This window comes from Myxocyprinus asiaticus, chromosome 42 (assembly GCF_019703515.2).
Source record: "Myxocyprinus asiaticus isolate MX2 ecotype Aquarium Trade chromosome 42, UBuf_Myxa_2, whole genome shotgun sequence".
NCBI classification, from domain to species: domain Eukaryota; kingdom Metazoa; phylum Chordata; class Actinopteri; order Cypriniformes; family Catostomidae; genus Myxocyprinus; species Myxocyprinus asiaticus.
In genome coordinates this window covers 11,988,745-12,002,029 of record NC_059385.1, presented here as the reverse complement: position 1 = coordinate 12,002,029, position 13,285 = coordinate 11,988,745, and the positions used below count along the sequence as shown (strand labels likewise).

The 13,285-nt window shown below is 38.3% G+C and overlaps 1 protein-coding gene across 1 annotated transcript in view; it reads left to right on the top strand.

Moving 5' to 3' along the window:
• The first annotated feature begins 1,150 nt into the window (after window positions 1-1,150).
• foxo1b (forkhead box O1 b) overlaps window positions 1,151-13,285 on the top strand; it is a 47,702-nt gene continuing 35,567 nt past the window's right edge. Inside the window, exons 1-2 of the mRNA XM_051684096.1 lie at window positions 1,151-1,224; window positions 1,399-1,987. Of these exons, the coding sequence (XP_051540056.1) occupies window positions 1,430-1,987 (558 nt within the window). The 5' untranslated portion in view covers window positions 1,151-1,224; window positions 1,399-1,429. The remainder of the gene's footprint in view (window positions 1,225-1,398; window positions 1,988-13,285) is intronic.

The following is a 13,285-nucleotide window of genomic DNA, read 5'->3' as shown; positions in this document are numbered from 1 at the left end:
AGAATTCACCGCAGTTCTATTTAGGCTGTCTCAATTGCTCTGTCTCTTTATGTAATCTCAGACTGACTCGATGTTCAATGGGGGGCTTTGTGGGGGCAATGCCATCTGTTGCAGAGAATTGTGTTCTTCTATTCTAATCTTTTCTATTTGCAAAAGTAAAGTTTGTGAGTCTAAAATGTATTTTTCCTATTGACACACTAAAGCTGAAGATATAAATAACCATCTTAAGACAAATGTTTTTGTGAAACATCTTAAGTGCCTAAAACTTTTGCACAGTACTGTATATAAAAACAATAATTATAATCCATCCACTTTGAGAATTAGATATTGTTCACTTTTTTGTGACAAATTGCTTGCTATGTTCCTCATTTGAAAGTCAGTTTGGATCAAATTGTCTGCTAAATGACAATGTAATGTACATTTATAATAATTTAAATTAATAAAGGAAGTTATAACAGTTATAATGCTATCATTACTCATAGCTACTCAGCCCTTTCTATTCTTTTTATAAAATTGTAATTTTAATAAGAAACTTAATCTCATTAAAAGTGGTCAGTAATCAGTAGATAATCTCACATTTAACAGAAATATTTATGTTAACTCAAATGACTTCTATTATACCCATACATACACTTATGCCAGCTATTTTAGAAAAATGCAAACACCATTTTCTACAGTTAGCTCTTGGACTTGAAAATGTCAGTGTCATGATGACTATGTGGCTAATGTCTCCCTCTAGTGAGCAAAACACCACACATTTGCTTTATTGAAATCCTAAAGCATCTAGATACACATTTAGGAGGCCAAGTCCAAAAGGATTTACAGACTATTTGAAAGACAGATAAGTGCCAAATAGTATCTAAATCCCAGTGCCTTTGGCCTCTTAAGTCTTGATCAAAGAGCTACTTTTAAACCCTCTCACCAAAAATATACTACATTAAAATGTTGATTATTTGATATCGGACAACTAAAAAGGTGAATGGAAAGTCAAAATGTGTGGTCAAATTCTTCCATGGTAGTCATAATCCTCTGTAAATCCTGTTTAACTGAAAGGATAAACTCGAGTAACGTGGGTTATGCAAACGCATTCTTTGTTTACCTTTTGAATGCGCTCTTGTGATTGGTTGACATGGATGTCACTTCAGCGGTGGGCGTGGCCAGCTCACTCTACTCCACTGCTGCAACACAGAGCGCTCCATAAACCCCTTTTGATTTAAAACCACGGTACTACTCAGACAAAGTTGAGTTTTGCAGTACAATCAGTCAGACATAACTTTGATTGAGAAAAGACTAGAACTTAATTGTTTGCCAGGTTATCTAATCATGCGTAAGACAAACTAGTGAAGAGATTTCACCAGCGGATGTCAAAACCCTCACAACATTTATCATCTGTTTCAGGAAAAGTCAGGGCAAAAGCTGTGATTTTGGGATGGCAGAGCCGCAGCAACAGTTGGTAGACATCGACCCGGATTTTGAACCGCTCTCCCGGCCGCGCTCATGCACCTGGCCGCTGCACCGACCTGAATTCACCGAGCCGGGGAGCTCAAGCACATCCTCCCCGGCACCGTCCGTCAAGCCGGAGCAAGGCATCGTGGACTTTATCAGCAGTTTAAGTTTACTCGAGGAGACCGAGGACTACCCGGAGGAGAAACCCGTCCTTCTGTGTAATGACTTCCACTGCCAGGACAACTGCGTTCATCCCCAGCCGCTGCATCCACAGCAGCCGAATCCCCAGCTGACGCACCCGCAACAGGTGCCTCCGCTCCCCGCCCCTGCCAACAGCTCCAGCCCTGCAGCCGCCCAGAGAAAGAGCAGCTCGTCTCGTAGGAACGCATGGGGGAATATGTCATATGCTGACCTCATCACCAAGGCGATCGAGAGCTCCCCTGAGAAGCGGCTCACCTTGTCTCAGATCTACGAGTGGATGGTGAAGAGCGTGCCTTACTTCAAAGATAAGGGCGACAGCAACAGCTCAGCCGGCTGGAAGGTAATTGCTCTCCAAGGCTAATTACAAGTGTCATTTAGCAGATGTAAAGTACCATTTGTGGTCCCACAGTACAGTATGTGCATAAGTTGATAATGCTTTATAGGTTTAAAACCCACACACACAATTGTGGGAAATGTGTTGACGCACATTTAAAACATAATTGTATTGTTAGTGTCCATTAATGTACTTTAACATAAGATAATAAAAACATGAATAATTCTCATCGTAAAAAGATTTGAAAAGTGGGGAACACATTAAAGGGCTGTTCACACCGAGTATGCTCTTGCGCTATAAAAAAAAAAAAATAAAATAAAAAAAAAATAAAAGAAAGAACGCAGGTGTCTCGAGACTCGTTTTTAACAGTTGAAGTTCTTTTTTACTTGACACGCGTCTAAAACCACGTGCCAAAGACGTCCGTCAATTGCATGTTAACAGAGGAAAACGATTGGTGTTAACGGCCCTTGAGGCTTACGTTTTTGAAAAGTAATGATTGTCTCCTGAACATTTGAGGGATATATAAAATAATATATATTATTTTTTTTATTTTATTTATTTATTCTGGTTAGAAATACATTGATTTTTGTTTTTGAAAAAACAACACTATATGACTGTAACAACTGACCTTCAATAGCAACAGTAAAATAAATATATAAATAAAACAGTAACAGATTTCCTCACCGCAAACTGATGACGCGCAGTTTGTTATGGAATTTAAGCCGCGAAAGAGGAGGGACTCGAGTAAGTGTTCAGATTCAAAAGAATGTGTAACGACCCAGTATCATCTGCTCAGTTGGTGATGGCAGTTCATTAAGTCATTGTTTAATATCCTTGACTGAGAAGATTGTTTTGTAGTTTGCTTTTCTACCATTAGGCGCCAAACTGAAAGTAAACGGGGTTTAAAAGCGGTCATTAAAAAATCTGGCATCCTCTCGTTAAAAAAAAAAACTATGAACATTATCTTTAAAGGAATAGTTCACCCAAAATGAAAATTCTGTCATTATTTACTCACCCTCATGTTGTTTCAACCCAATATGATTATCTTTCTTCCATGGAACACAAAAGGACCTATTTTGCGAAATGTCCACGCTGCTTTTTTTCCATACAGTGAAACTAAATGGGACTGGGTCTGTCAAGCTCAAAAAATTATGGAATCACACCATAAAAGTTTATTAAAAGTGGTCTGTTTGACTTGTTCTCTATATTTCAGTGATGTTAGGGCTGTTCGATTTGAGAAATTTTGGAATCGAGTCCAATTCCTGCTTTCGGAATCGATTCCATGAGAGGATTCCAGACTAATTTTCTTGATTCTTGAGCAAAAATGAGAGGCAGGGCGAAATCTCATAATATTTACTCACCCTTATGTTGTTTCAACCCAATATGATTATCTTTCTTCCATGGAACACAAAAGGACCTATTTTGCAAAATGTCCAGGCTGCTGTTTTCCATACAGTGAAACTAAATGGGACTGGGGCTGTCAAGCTAAAAAAAAATTATGGAATCGCACCATAAAAGTGATCTATATGACTTGTGCTCCATAATTCAGTGATGTTAGGGCTGTTTGGTTCCAGACATTTTGGAATCGAGGCCAATTCCTGCTTTCATGAGTAGATTCCAGACTCATTTTCTTGATTCTTAAGCAAAAACGAGAGGCAGGTTGAAATCTCATAATAAACAGCGTAATATAAAGCATTTTTACAATATTTATGAAACTGGGTTGTAATGCTCTAAGCTTTGGTGTCAACTCTCACTTCCCAAAACCTCAGAATCAAAAAATTGATTCTTTTTGGAGTTGACTCCCAGCCCTAATTGGTATCAAAACCAGGCATGATGTTTCTTCACTTGCCATATTAGAATGCACTGTACTTAAAAGTGAATGAGATTTGATATGGAACAGAGGGGAAGATTTTCAGCGCTCTGGGGTTCAGGGGCCAGTTGCACCAGCTATACGAAGTTAAAACTTAGCCTAGTTGTGGCATAAATGGGCACTAAGTCACAATTTACGCACTGGGACGTAACCCTATGTATAAACTAAATATTTACAGAAGCCTCTGACCAGGAGTAATGGATGGAATAAAAAAGCAGACTGACATTTATGACATCAATGAGCTCATGTTTTGCATGACAGGCATCAGTCCTTTTGACATACATTATAATGTTGACATTTGCACTCGTTTACATTTACGAGAGAGAAGAAAATGTACTTTTAAGTGACTCTTTGGCATGAAACCGTTCTAATGGTGCAGTTTTCATGGTGCGTCGCCCAGCGTCAAGTTTCAACACATTCAAAATATATACAGGATATTAAAATGAATAAATGTCTATTTTCCCAGCCTGTTGTATTAGTATTTATTTATCACCCCTTATTTATTTTAGTTACAGTTCCTATATATTGTTATTTACACAGGGCAAATATACTATTTATTAAACCTACTTTTATTACGTATCATATTTTAATGGGGATATAATTTACTACAGCTGACAGTTACATGAGCAAATAAGGTTTGAACATCAACCGTAACAAGATCAAATTGAAATTCACAGCTTTTTAACACTTCTGTGTACAAATTTGAAGGCTGCTTATTGGCTCAATTAAGGTAAACGTCATATTATGCGACTACCCAGTACTTTACGGAGAGCTTACAAACTACTAGCTAAGTCTTGCCTTAAGAACAGGTGGTGCAACCAAATTAAGCACTGACTTATTTACAAACTAACTAGTAGTTACTAAGCCCTTAGTTTGAACTTTACATCCCAACTTACGTTAGACCTTACGCACAGCTGGTGCAACCCTACCCAGATGAAGAAGGAGAGCATGCAGTTGTACTTTGTCTGTGATTTAGTAGATTGGCTTTTTAGTAGTTAACACTCAAACTACTGTACGTCCACCAAGGACTGTGAGTGAACTGTGGTCATGTTAATTGGTTTCAGTCATCTGACCCATTATACTAGCACTCTGAATACACACATGCAGAAGTATGTAGTAAGTCTCATGATTTAACTACAGATTTCTAAAGCCCCTGTGGTGCTTTGAGGGGCCTAATGACTAAAAAGATCTATCACACAAATCCAGGAGTCGGCCTCATTTCTCAGGAGTAAGGTGAAGCAAACAGAGAGTGGTTTCAGTGTTGAAAGGGTTTTTGTTAACCTGTCATTTTTGCATTCCACTCTGTTTCACATCTCCATACAAACCACATTTGTTTCTTTGCTATGTTCGGTGCGTAAATGGAAATACAAATCCTTACCGTCACATATGTCAGGGCCTCCTCCCATCACTGAGCTAAAAATACCTGCAGGATTATTACAAAGTCATTACAGGGAGACATATATACCTGTAAGGTGTGGTCCACCCCCTGCCCTCCCTCACCTCCATCGACCCTACACACAACGACAAATAATTTTTTGGTCTCTTACATCTGTGACATCATAGTGTCAGCATTCCAATCAATCGTAGGATGTTTCTGTCAGGTTGTAGGGGTAGGACTGTTCTTTGTCATCATGCTGTCTACATACCTGAGACTGAAACAGTATTCTGCTTCCTGTCCCAGTAGATTCCAGTCTGTGATTGCCCATTAACCTAGTGAAACCTGAGCACCAAAATAAGGTGTTTGCCATAGAGCTGTTGAGTCACGGCCTATTCTGAGATAAATTAAACATACGCATCATGAGGTCATGTGACATCAATGTAGCATATTGTTATTTGAAATGTTTATTGACTCCATTTACACCTGATATTAAAATGCATCTCGGGTGATCTGATCACATGTGGTCAGGCCGCAGGCGTGACACATCGCTGTTTACAACTGGTCGCTAAATGCGTCTCCTTTGACCACTTGTGTTTGGATTTCGAGGGGAGGGTCTCTGATTTCATGACAAAATATATAAATCATTATGTCATTGTGTTACTGCACCATAATAAATAGGGCCATAGCTAATGGGGTGGTAACGATTCCAGGGGGTCCACAGGTCTAGGGGGCCCCACAATAGATTTTAAACTGTATTTTTAAATATGAAATGGGCCCAGAGCACTATACAGTCATTGGACTCAGAATTCCTTGATACAGCCCTGATAATAAACCACGAAAATGTCCGAAAAGACAAAGTACTGTACGAACAAAACCCAGCACGCTGTTTCTTCCACAAATGCTTAATTTTGAGCAAAATTATCCATTGTTTAAGTGGAGTACCTGTGTTAGTTCAGCTTCCGATGCATCTTCTTCTCATCTGTGTCCTTGCATGTGTATATCAGATACACTGAAGCAGATCCGTGAAGTTCTCATGCTTGTGTAAGTATCTGCTTTTTCAAATTTTACGATCGGATGGTTATTTCCTTTACATAACCGGCAAAGTTTAAAACTTTTGTTTTAGCTCAGCGGTTGATTGACAGGTGAGGGGTTGCAGTTCACTGCTGTCTGGGACTACATTTGATCAGATCACCTGAAACTTATCCAAACTTATCTTAATACCAGGTTTAAATGATGTTATTGTTGCATTATGTATACTGTATTTTATAAAATAGTACATAGTATTTAGTGTACTGTATATTGCACAGTATGCAGTAAGTAGCACACTACACTAGTATTCCATTCCAAACATAGTAATCATAAAAAAAAAAAATAGTTAACAGTATTTAGCGAGTACTGCACAGTACAGTAAGCATTTTATATTCCATTCCATTCCGAATATAAGAATAAACAGTAAAATATATTTAGTGTATACTGCGCAGTAAGCAGTATGCTAGTATTCTATTCCGAAGATAGCCAAGTCTCGTATTTTGGGGTAGGAAGACGGTGATCAAGTGTGGAAGAGAGACGTGAACATAAGCAAAATCAATGCGTTTTGTAAACTATAAACATATTAGTAGGGACATGACCAAAAGCAACATCCACACTCAATACACTTTCATTTAAAAAGCATTATTTTCGCCACGTGTATGCCTCTCATCCACACTTGAATGCTGTTTTCCTCCACTAAAATAGAGCGTTGCGAAAATGCTATATTTAATACTATTTAAATTTTTGCCACTATTATTGACTCATTTTTTTATTTGATTTGATTTGATTTTATAGTTAACAGTATTCAGTATATACTGCACAGTGTGCAGTAAGCAGTATAGTATTCCATTCTGAACATAACCAAGGAGATTGAGAGGTGAAATTGCTACCCTAGTGTAAGAGGTCAAAATTGAAAGGTCATATCACCAAATTTGTGAAGCATTTCATGGAAATCCATGTTCATCCCCTAAAAGTCAAAGCAAAATAATGAGGATGGTGTTCAAACTCAATTTATGAGTTTTTGGCAACTAGCATTTTGTTTCATAACTTTCTTGTGTTTTTAAATAGTCAAACACACATACAGTGAAGGTAGAATTCTAGTTGTAATTCAGCACTGCCAAGTGCCCTCATAACCACTGTGAATCCTTTAAAAAATTGCATTTACTTTCTGTTTCTAAACTCTGGCAGTCTGGGCCCATAGCTAGATCTGTATTTGTAAATATGTGTATGTGGTATAGTGATAGTATCTTGTGTGCAATGCTAACACAAAGAATCAGTGTTTGTTTATTGCCATTTTATGTCCATTCATAATGACATTAACAGTTCTAAAGTTTAGTCACCTGAAATAATAAATGCAATCATATGGTTTTCATAATGAGAAAAAAAAACATGCTTTCTCACTTCCTCTCTCTCTCTCTCTCTCTCTCTCTCTCTCTCTCTCTCTCTCTCTCTCTCTCTCTCTTTAAAAATGTTTAACTGAGCCCTACTTTCAGCAGATGAACCCTGTTACCTCTGCATGCTTTGAAGTTCACCATAGGTTTTAACCTCTCCCAGTAATACATACATAAACATGCAAGCTGTACATTTGTACGCTAGAATTTTCAGAGCATTTGAAAGGCACACACACAATATTTGTACGAGCTTATCTTACAGCAGATACTAAATTGTCTCCTAGTTTGTCGGTCATTGAGAGTTTCGGCTGTAGGTGAACTGGCTACTGATTCTCCAATACTAGTCTCTGTTGACCTTGACTGTTTGTAGATTCTAAGGCCATGTCTACACTTATACATTTTGGGTGAAAACATGGTTTTCCATTACCTAACATCATCGTTTTCCGGTATACAGTACTAGAAAGAGCTTTCTAAAGTTTTTTTATGAAAAACGTATTAGTCTGGGCATGACCTAAGGCCATGTTCACACTATTACGTTTCCTAACATCATCATTTTCCAAAGTAGCTGTAATGAAAAGTGTTTTCAAAGCGCTGATCAGGTGTGGTTGAAAAGCATAAATGTAGCAAAATTAGTGAATTTTCTATTTTTTTTAACCAAAGGCCAGGTCCACACTAATCCATTTTAGTTTGAAAACTTGGTTTTCTCTTTCCTAAAGTCAATGTTTTCCAAACTGTATGCTAATGGCGAAGGTTTTTGAAATTCTCTGTTTTTGTTGGAGAAAAATGTCATTCCAGTGTGGAAGAGAGGTGTAAATGTAGCAAAATCAATCCATTTTTTAACTTAAAACATAATGTGGATGTGGCTTGAGTGTGCATTATGAATTCTAGAAAATCTAGAATTTTAGGTTTAAATTCTAGTGTTTGTGAACTCTAATCTATGGAAGGATATAACAAACTAAATTAAATAAATAAATACAGTGCATTCATAAAGGATTCAGACCCCTTCATTTTTTTCTTCACATTTTGTTATGTTGCAGCCTTATGCTAAAATGCTTTAAATTATTGTTTTTTTCACATCAATCTGCACTCCATACCCCATAATGACAAAGCAAAAAACAGATTTTGGATAACTTTGCAAATTTATTGTAAAGAAAAAAACTGAAATATCACATTGACGTAAGTATTCAGACCCTTTGCTATGACACTTGAAATTTAGCTCAGGTGCATCCCATTTCTCTGGATCATCTTTGAGATGTTTCTATACTTTGATTGGACTCAACTTGTGGCAAATTCAATTGATTGGACATGATTTGGAAAGGCACACACCTGTCTATATAAGGTCTCACAGCTGAAAATGCATATCAGAGCAAAAAAAAACAAGCCATGAGGTCAAAGGAACTGCCTGCAGAGCTCAGAGACAGGATTGTGTGAACACACAGAGGCTACAAAAAATTTTTTTGGTAAAAAAAGGTTCCCAACTGTAGGTTCCCAACTGAATGTTCCCAAGAGCACAGTGGCCTCCATAATTCTTAAATGGAAGAAGTTTGAAACAACCAGGACTCTTCCTAGAGCTGGCTGCCCTACCAAACTGAGCAATCGGCGGAGAAGGGCCTTAGTAAGAGAGGTGACCAAGAACCCGATGGTCACACTTGTTGAGCTCCAGAGATCATGTGTGGAGATGGGAGAAACTTGCAGAAGGACAACCATCACTGCAACACCGATCTGGACTTTATGGCAGAGTGGCCAGATGGAAGCATCTCCTCAGTGCAAAACACATGAAAGCCCACTTGAAATTTACAAAAAAGCACCTAAAAGACTCTCAGACTGTGAGAAACGAGATTCTTTGGTCTGATGAAACAAAGATTGAACTGTTTGGCCTCAATTCCAAGCATCTGGAGGAAACCAAGGAACCGCTCATCACCTGCGCAATACCATCACAACGGTGAAGCATGGTAGTGGTAGCATCATGCTGTGAGGGTGTTTTTCAGTGGCAGGGACTGGGGGACTGGTCAGGGTTGAAGGAAAGCTGAACGCAGCAAAATACAGAGATATCCTTAATGAAAACCTGATCCAGATCGCTCAGGACCTCAGACTGGGCCGAAGGTTCACCTTCCAACAGGACAATGATCCTAAGCACACAGCCAAGACAACACAAGGGTGGCTTAGGGACAACTCTGTGAATGTCCTTGAGTGACCCAGCCAGAGCCCAGACTTGAACCCAATCGAACATCTCTGGAGAGACCTGAAAATGGCTGTCCACCGATGGTCCCCATCCAACCTGACAGAGCTTGAGAGGATCTGCAGAGAGGAATGGCAGAAAATCCCCAAATCCAAGTGTGCAAAGCTTGTCGCATCATACCTAAAAAGAATTGAGGCTGTAATCGCTGCCAAAGGTGCTTCAACTAAGTACTGAGTTAAGGGTCTGAATACTTTTGTCAATGTGGTATTTCAGTTTTTTCTTTTTGATAAATTTGCAAAGTTATCAAAAATCTGTTTTTTTAGTGTGTCATTATGGGGTATGGAGTATAGATTGATGATAAAAAAAAAATATTTAAAGCATTTTAGCATAAGGCTGCAACATAACAAAATGTGAAAAGAAATGAAGGGTTCTGAATACTTTATGAATGCACTGTATATCATTAAATAAATAAATACATCAGGACATTTTCCGATCAATAAATTTAAATACTGTGAAATATGGGCATAAATAAAAAGGGATTAAATGTATCTATTTATTTAAGGGTGTAAAAAGAAAAATCTATGTGAAATATGACATGAAATATGCCTTGAAATGAAATATTATGGGCAATGTTAAATAAATATGTAAAGAAATAATTAAATGCATCATGAAATGTTGCAATCAATAATTAAAAGTATCATGAATAGTGAGTTCAAATAAATAAATAGGGCGTGAACATTTACTTATTTATTTACTTAGGACATGTGAGATACACCTTGAAATAGGCCTGTCGAGATTATTAATTAATCATCTGATCGTGGTTATCTGAACTAACTGCAATCAGACGATTAATTAATTATTATTGTGCACTTTAAATTCCAATCATACTTTAATGTCCAAATAAGGGAATTTTAAGCAAATATATAAATGCTATGAACAGGGACATTTGTATGCCATTCAGTTGAACTCCAAGCGTCACTGAGCCACACCGCGGACATCAAGCAGCCCCTGTCCGGAAGAGCGCGTGAACCACTTCGCAATTGCTCTGATGCGCGTTCCGTCAGCAGAGGCTTGCGCTAAACTCCTGCAAATATATAAACAAACAAATACAAACTTTGATTGTGAACGCAAAGCGCTCCGGGTTAACTTTAACCATCGTGTATTGGGAAATATTCCTGTTTATAGAGGGTTCATACGTGCTGTGTTTATGACACGCAGTGACACAGAGGAGGAGATGCACAGTTACTCTATTTCTGTGGAGTGATAAAATGATGAAACTAAATCTCAAAGGTTTTGCTACATGTGAAATAAGGGCTTGTGAGTTTAATCAAAGAGCATTGAAATAAAATGTGAAAGTGAAGGGGGGCAGGCAATGTGTTTCGCTGTCCCCTTCTGATATTGCGGCCCCCTTTGACATATCGCGGGACCCCTTCATCATATCGCAGCCCACTTTGGCATACCGTGGCCCCGTTTCACAGCCGGCAACTCTTTCCTGGTTCTCCCGATGGCCAGTTTTCCTCTGCTTTCGGGCCACCATCTCTCCCCGAGCCCAGTGCGGCTGCACACCCTGCACTGCCGGTAGTTGCGCCACTGCGTCAGCCAAATTTCATAATCGTGACAGCCCTACCTCGAAATGAAATAAGACATGAAATACGCCATGAAATGTAAACTGTCACTTTCACCTGTCAAAGTTGCATTATTAGTTAAATTATTGGCTGAATGGTTCTCAGAGACCTGCCTCCAGCGGTTTTAGTCGAGAATAATCGACAGCTACTTAGGATAACAGCCAGAAAAATAGAGTCTGTGGGAAAGATGTAAGGGAGGGATGACTGGGTCATCTTGAATCAATTATTGATGCCTACAGTAGTAAGATTATGGCTGCTATTCTCTGGACGAACCGCAAACAAATCGGAATTCACACAGAATGAGGAACCTGAAGATGAATTTAGTGCTGCCTGAATTAAATTCGCTGCCTCTCTTAAAAGCTCTGGACAGGATTTTGGTCTCTCCATCTTTTCCACAGACTCCATCTTCTTTTGGCTGTTATCCTAAGTAGGCGGGTCATTGAGAACCATTCAGCCAATCATTTAACTCTTGCAACTTTGATAGGTGAAAGTGACAGTTTACATTTCATGGCGTATTTCATGTCTTATTTCATTTTAAGGTGTATTTCATCCCTTATTTACTTATTTATGCCCATATTTCACAGTATTTATATTTATTGATTGCAACATTTCCTGATGTACAGTATTTAATTATTTAATGATATATTTATTTATTCTGTTTATTTATTCTGTTATATCCTTCCATGCTAATCCAATTCTGGACAAATTCTTAGAATCTATCTGATGGATAAATGTCAGCATAGGCAGGTGAAATGTGTGGAGGTTGAAGTTTGTGGTTTGTAGATGATACCTGCTCCACATAACACGGGTAATATGTAATTAGCATTGTGCAAAGTGCAACAAAATTGAGGGGATATTTTGCTCTTTCTTAAGCATACATTCACACACTCAGAATGAATGAGAGAAAGGAAAGGGTTGAAATTGAAATGAAAGCATTTGCAGAGCTGCTCCACCATACACAAACACATTAAAGACTTTGTCACTGTAGGCTCTGAGGGTTGGTGCACACTCTGGATCTGTGGGTACCTGTGGCTTTTAATCTATAGCTACATCAGTGTGCATGCATTGGGACAGTAGTGTGACAAAAACTTCATCAGATATCAGAAAAAATCCCCAAATTCAAATGACAGCAACCAGATGCGTAGGTGACAACAATCAGTTAGTTGTTGTATTATCTTGTACCTAAAGATTTTATTTTTTCACTAAAAGAGTTACTTGAAGCTGAATGTAATTTCTGTGACACTTGCATAACCAAACTAAATTGCAAACCAAACTAAAATTAAACAGATTTCCTAATTTGTCCTAGATTTCTGCCCGCCACTGGTGGAACAAACAGATAGTCCCACCACAAACTCATGTCATTAATTGCACCAGTGTAATTGCTTCCAGCTAGATGGACCGCCCAAACAAACCGATCAATGTTTGAATGCCACAGAGCCACATTGTTTACACAAATCAACTAACGAATAGTTTGAATTGGGTACGGGGTGGAGTTTATCTGGATTTAATTTAGTTGGATTAAGGGAGCTGTATTTTTAGATTTGGAAATATATCACACCTGTCGTTGTACACTACTATACACTGAATTAACTGGAATGGATATTTGTGTCATTGAATTGTGGTCTAGCATTGTAAGTAAGAATGAACAATTAAAGCCTAGAGCATTCTTTGTGATGAAGAGAATTAAATAGGTATAGGATTGACAGGAATTTACCCTTTAGCTTGCCAGAAACATTCCTAAGACAACTTGTTTGCGCATGTTGCAAAAAGATGTTTGCATTTTAGCTGCAAGGAGTCCCGGGACTCGAGTCATGCCAACCTTAGCTAATTAT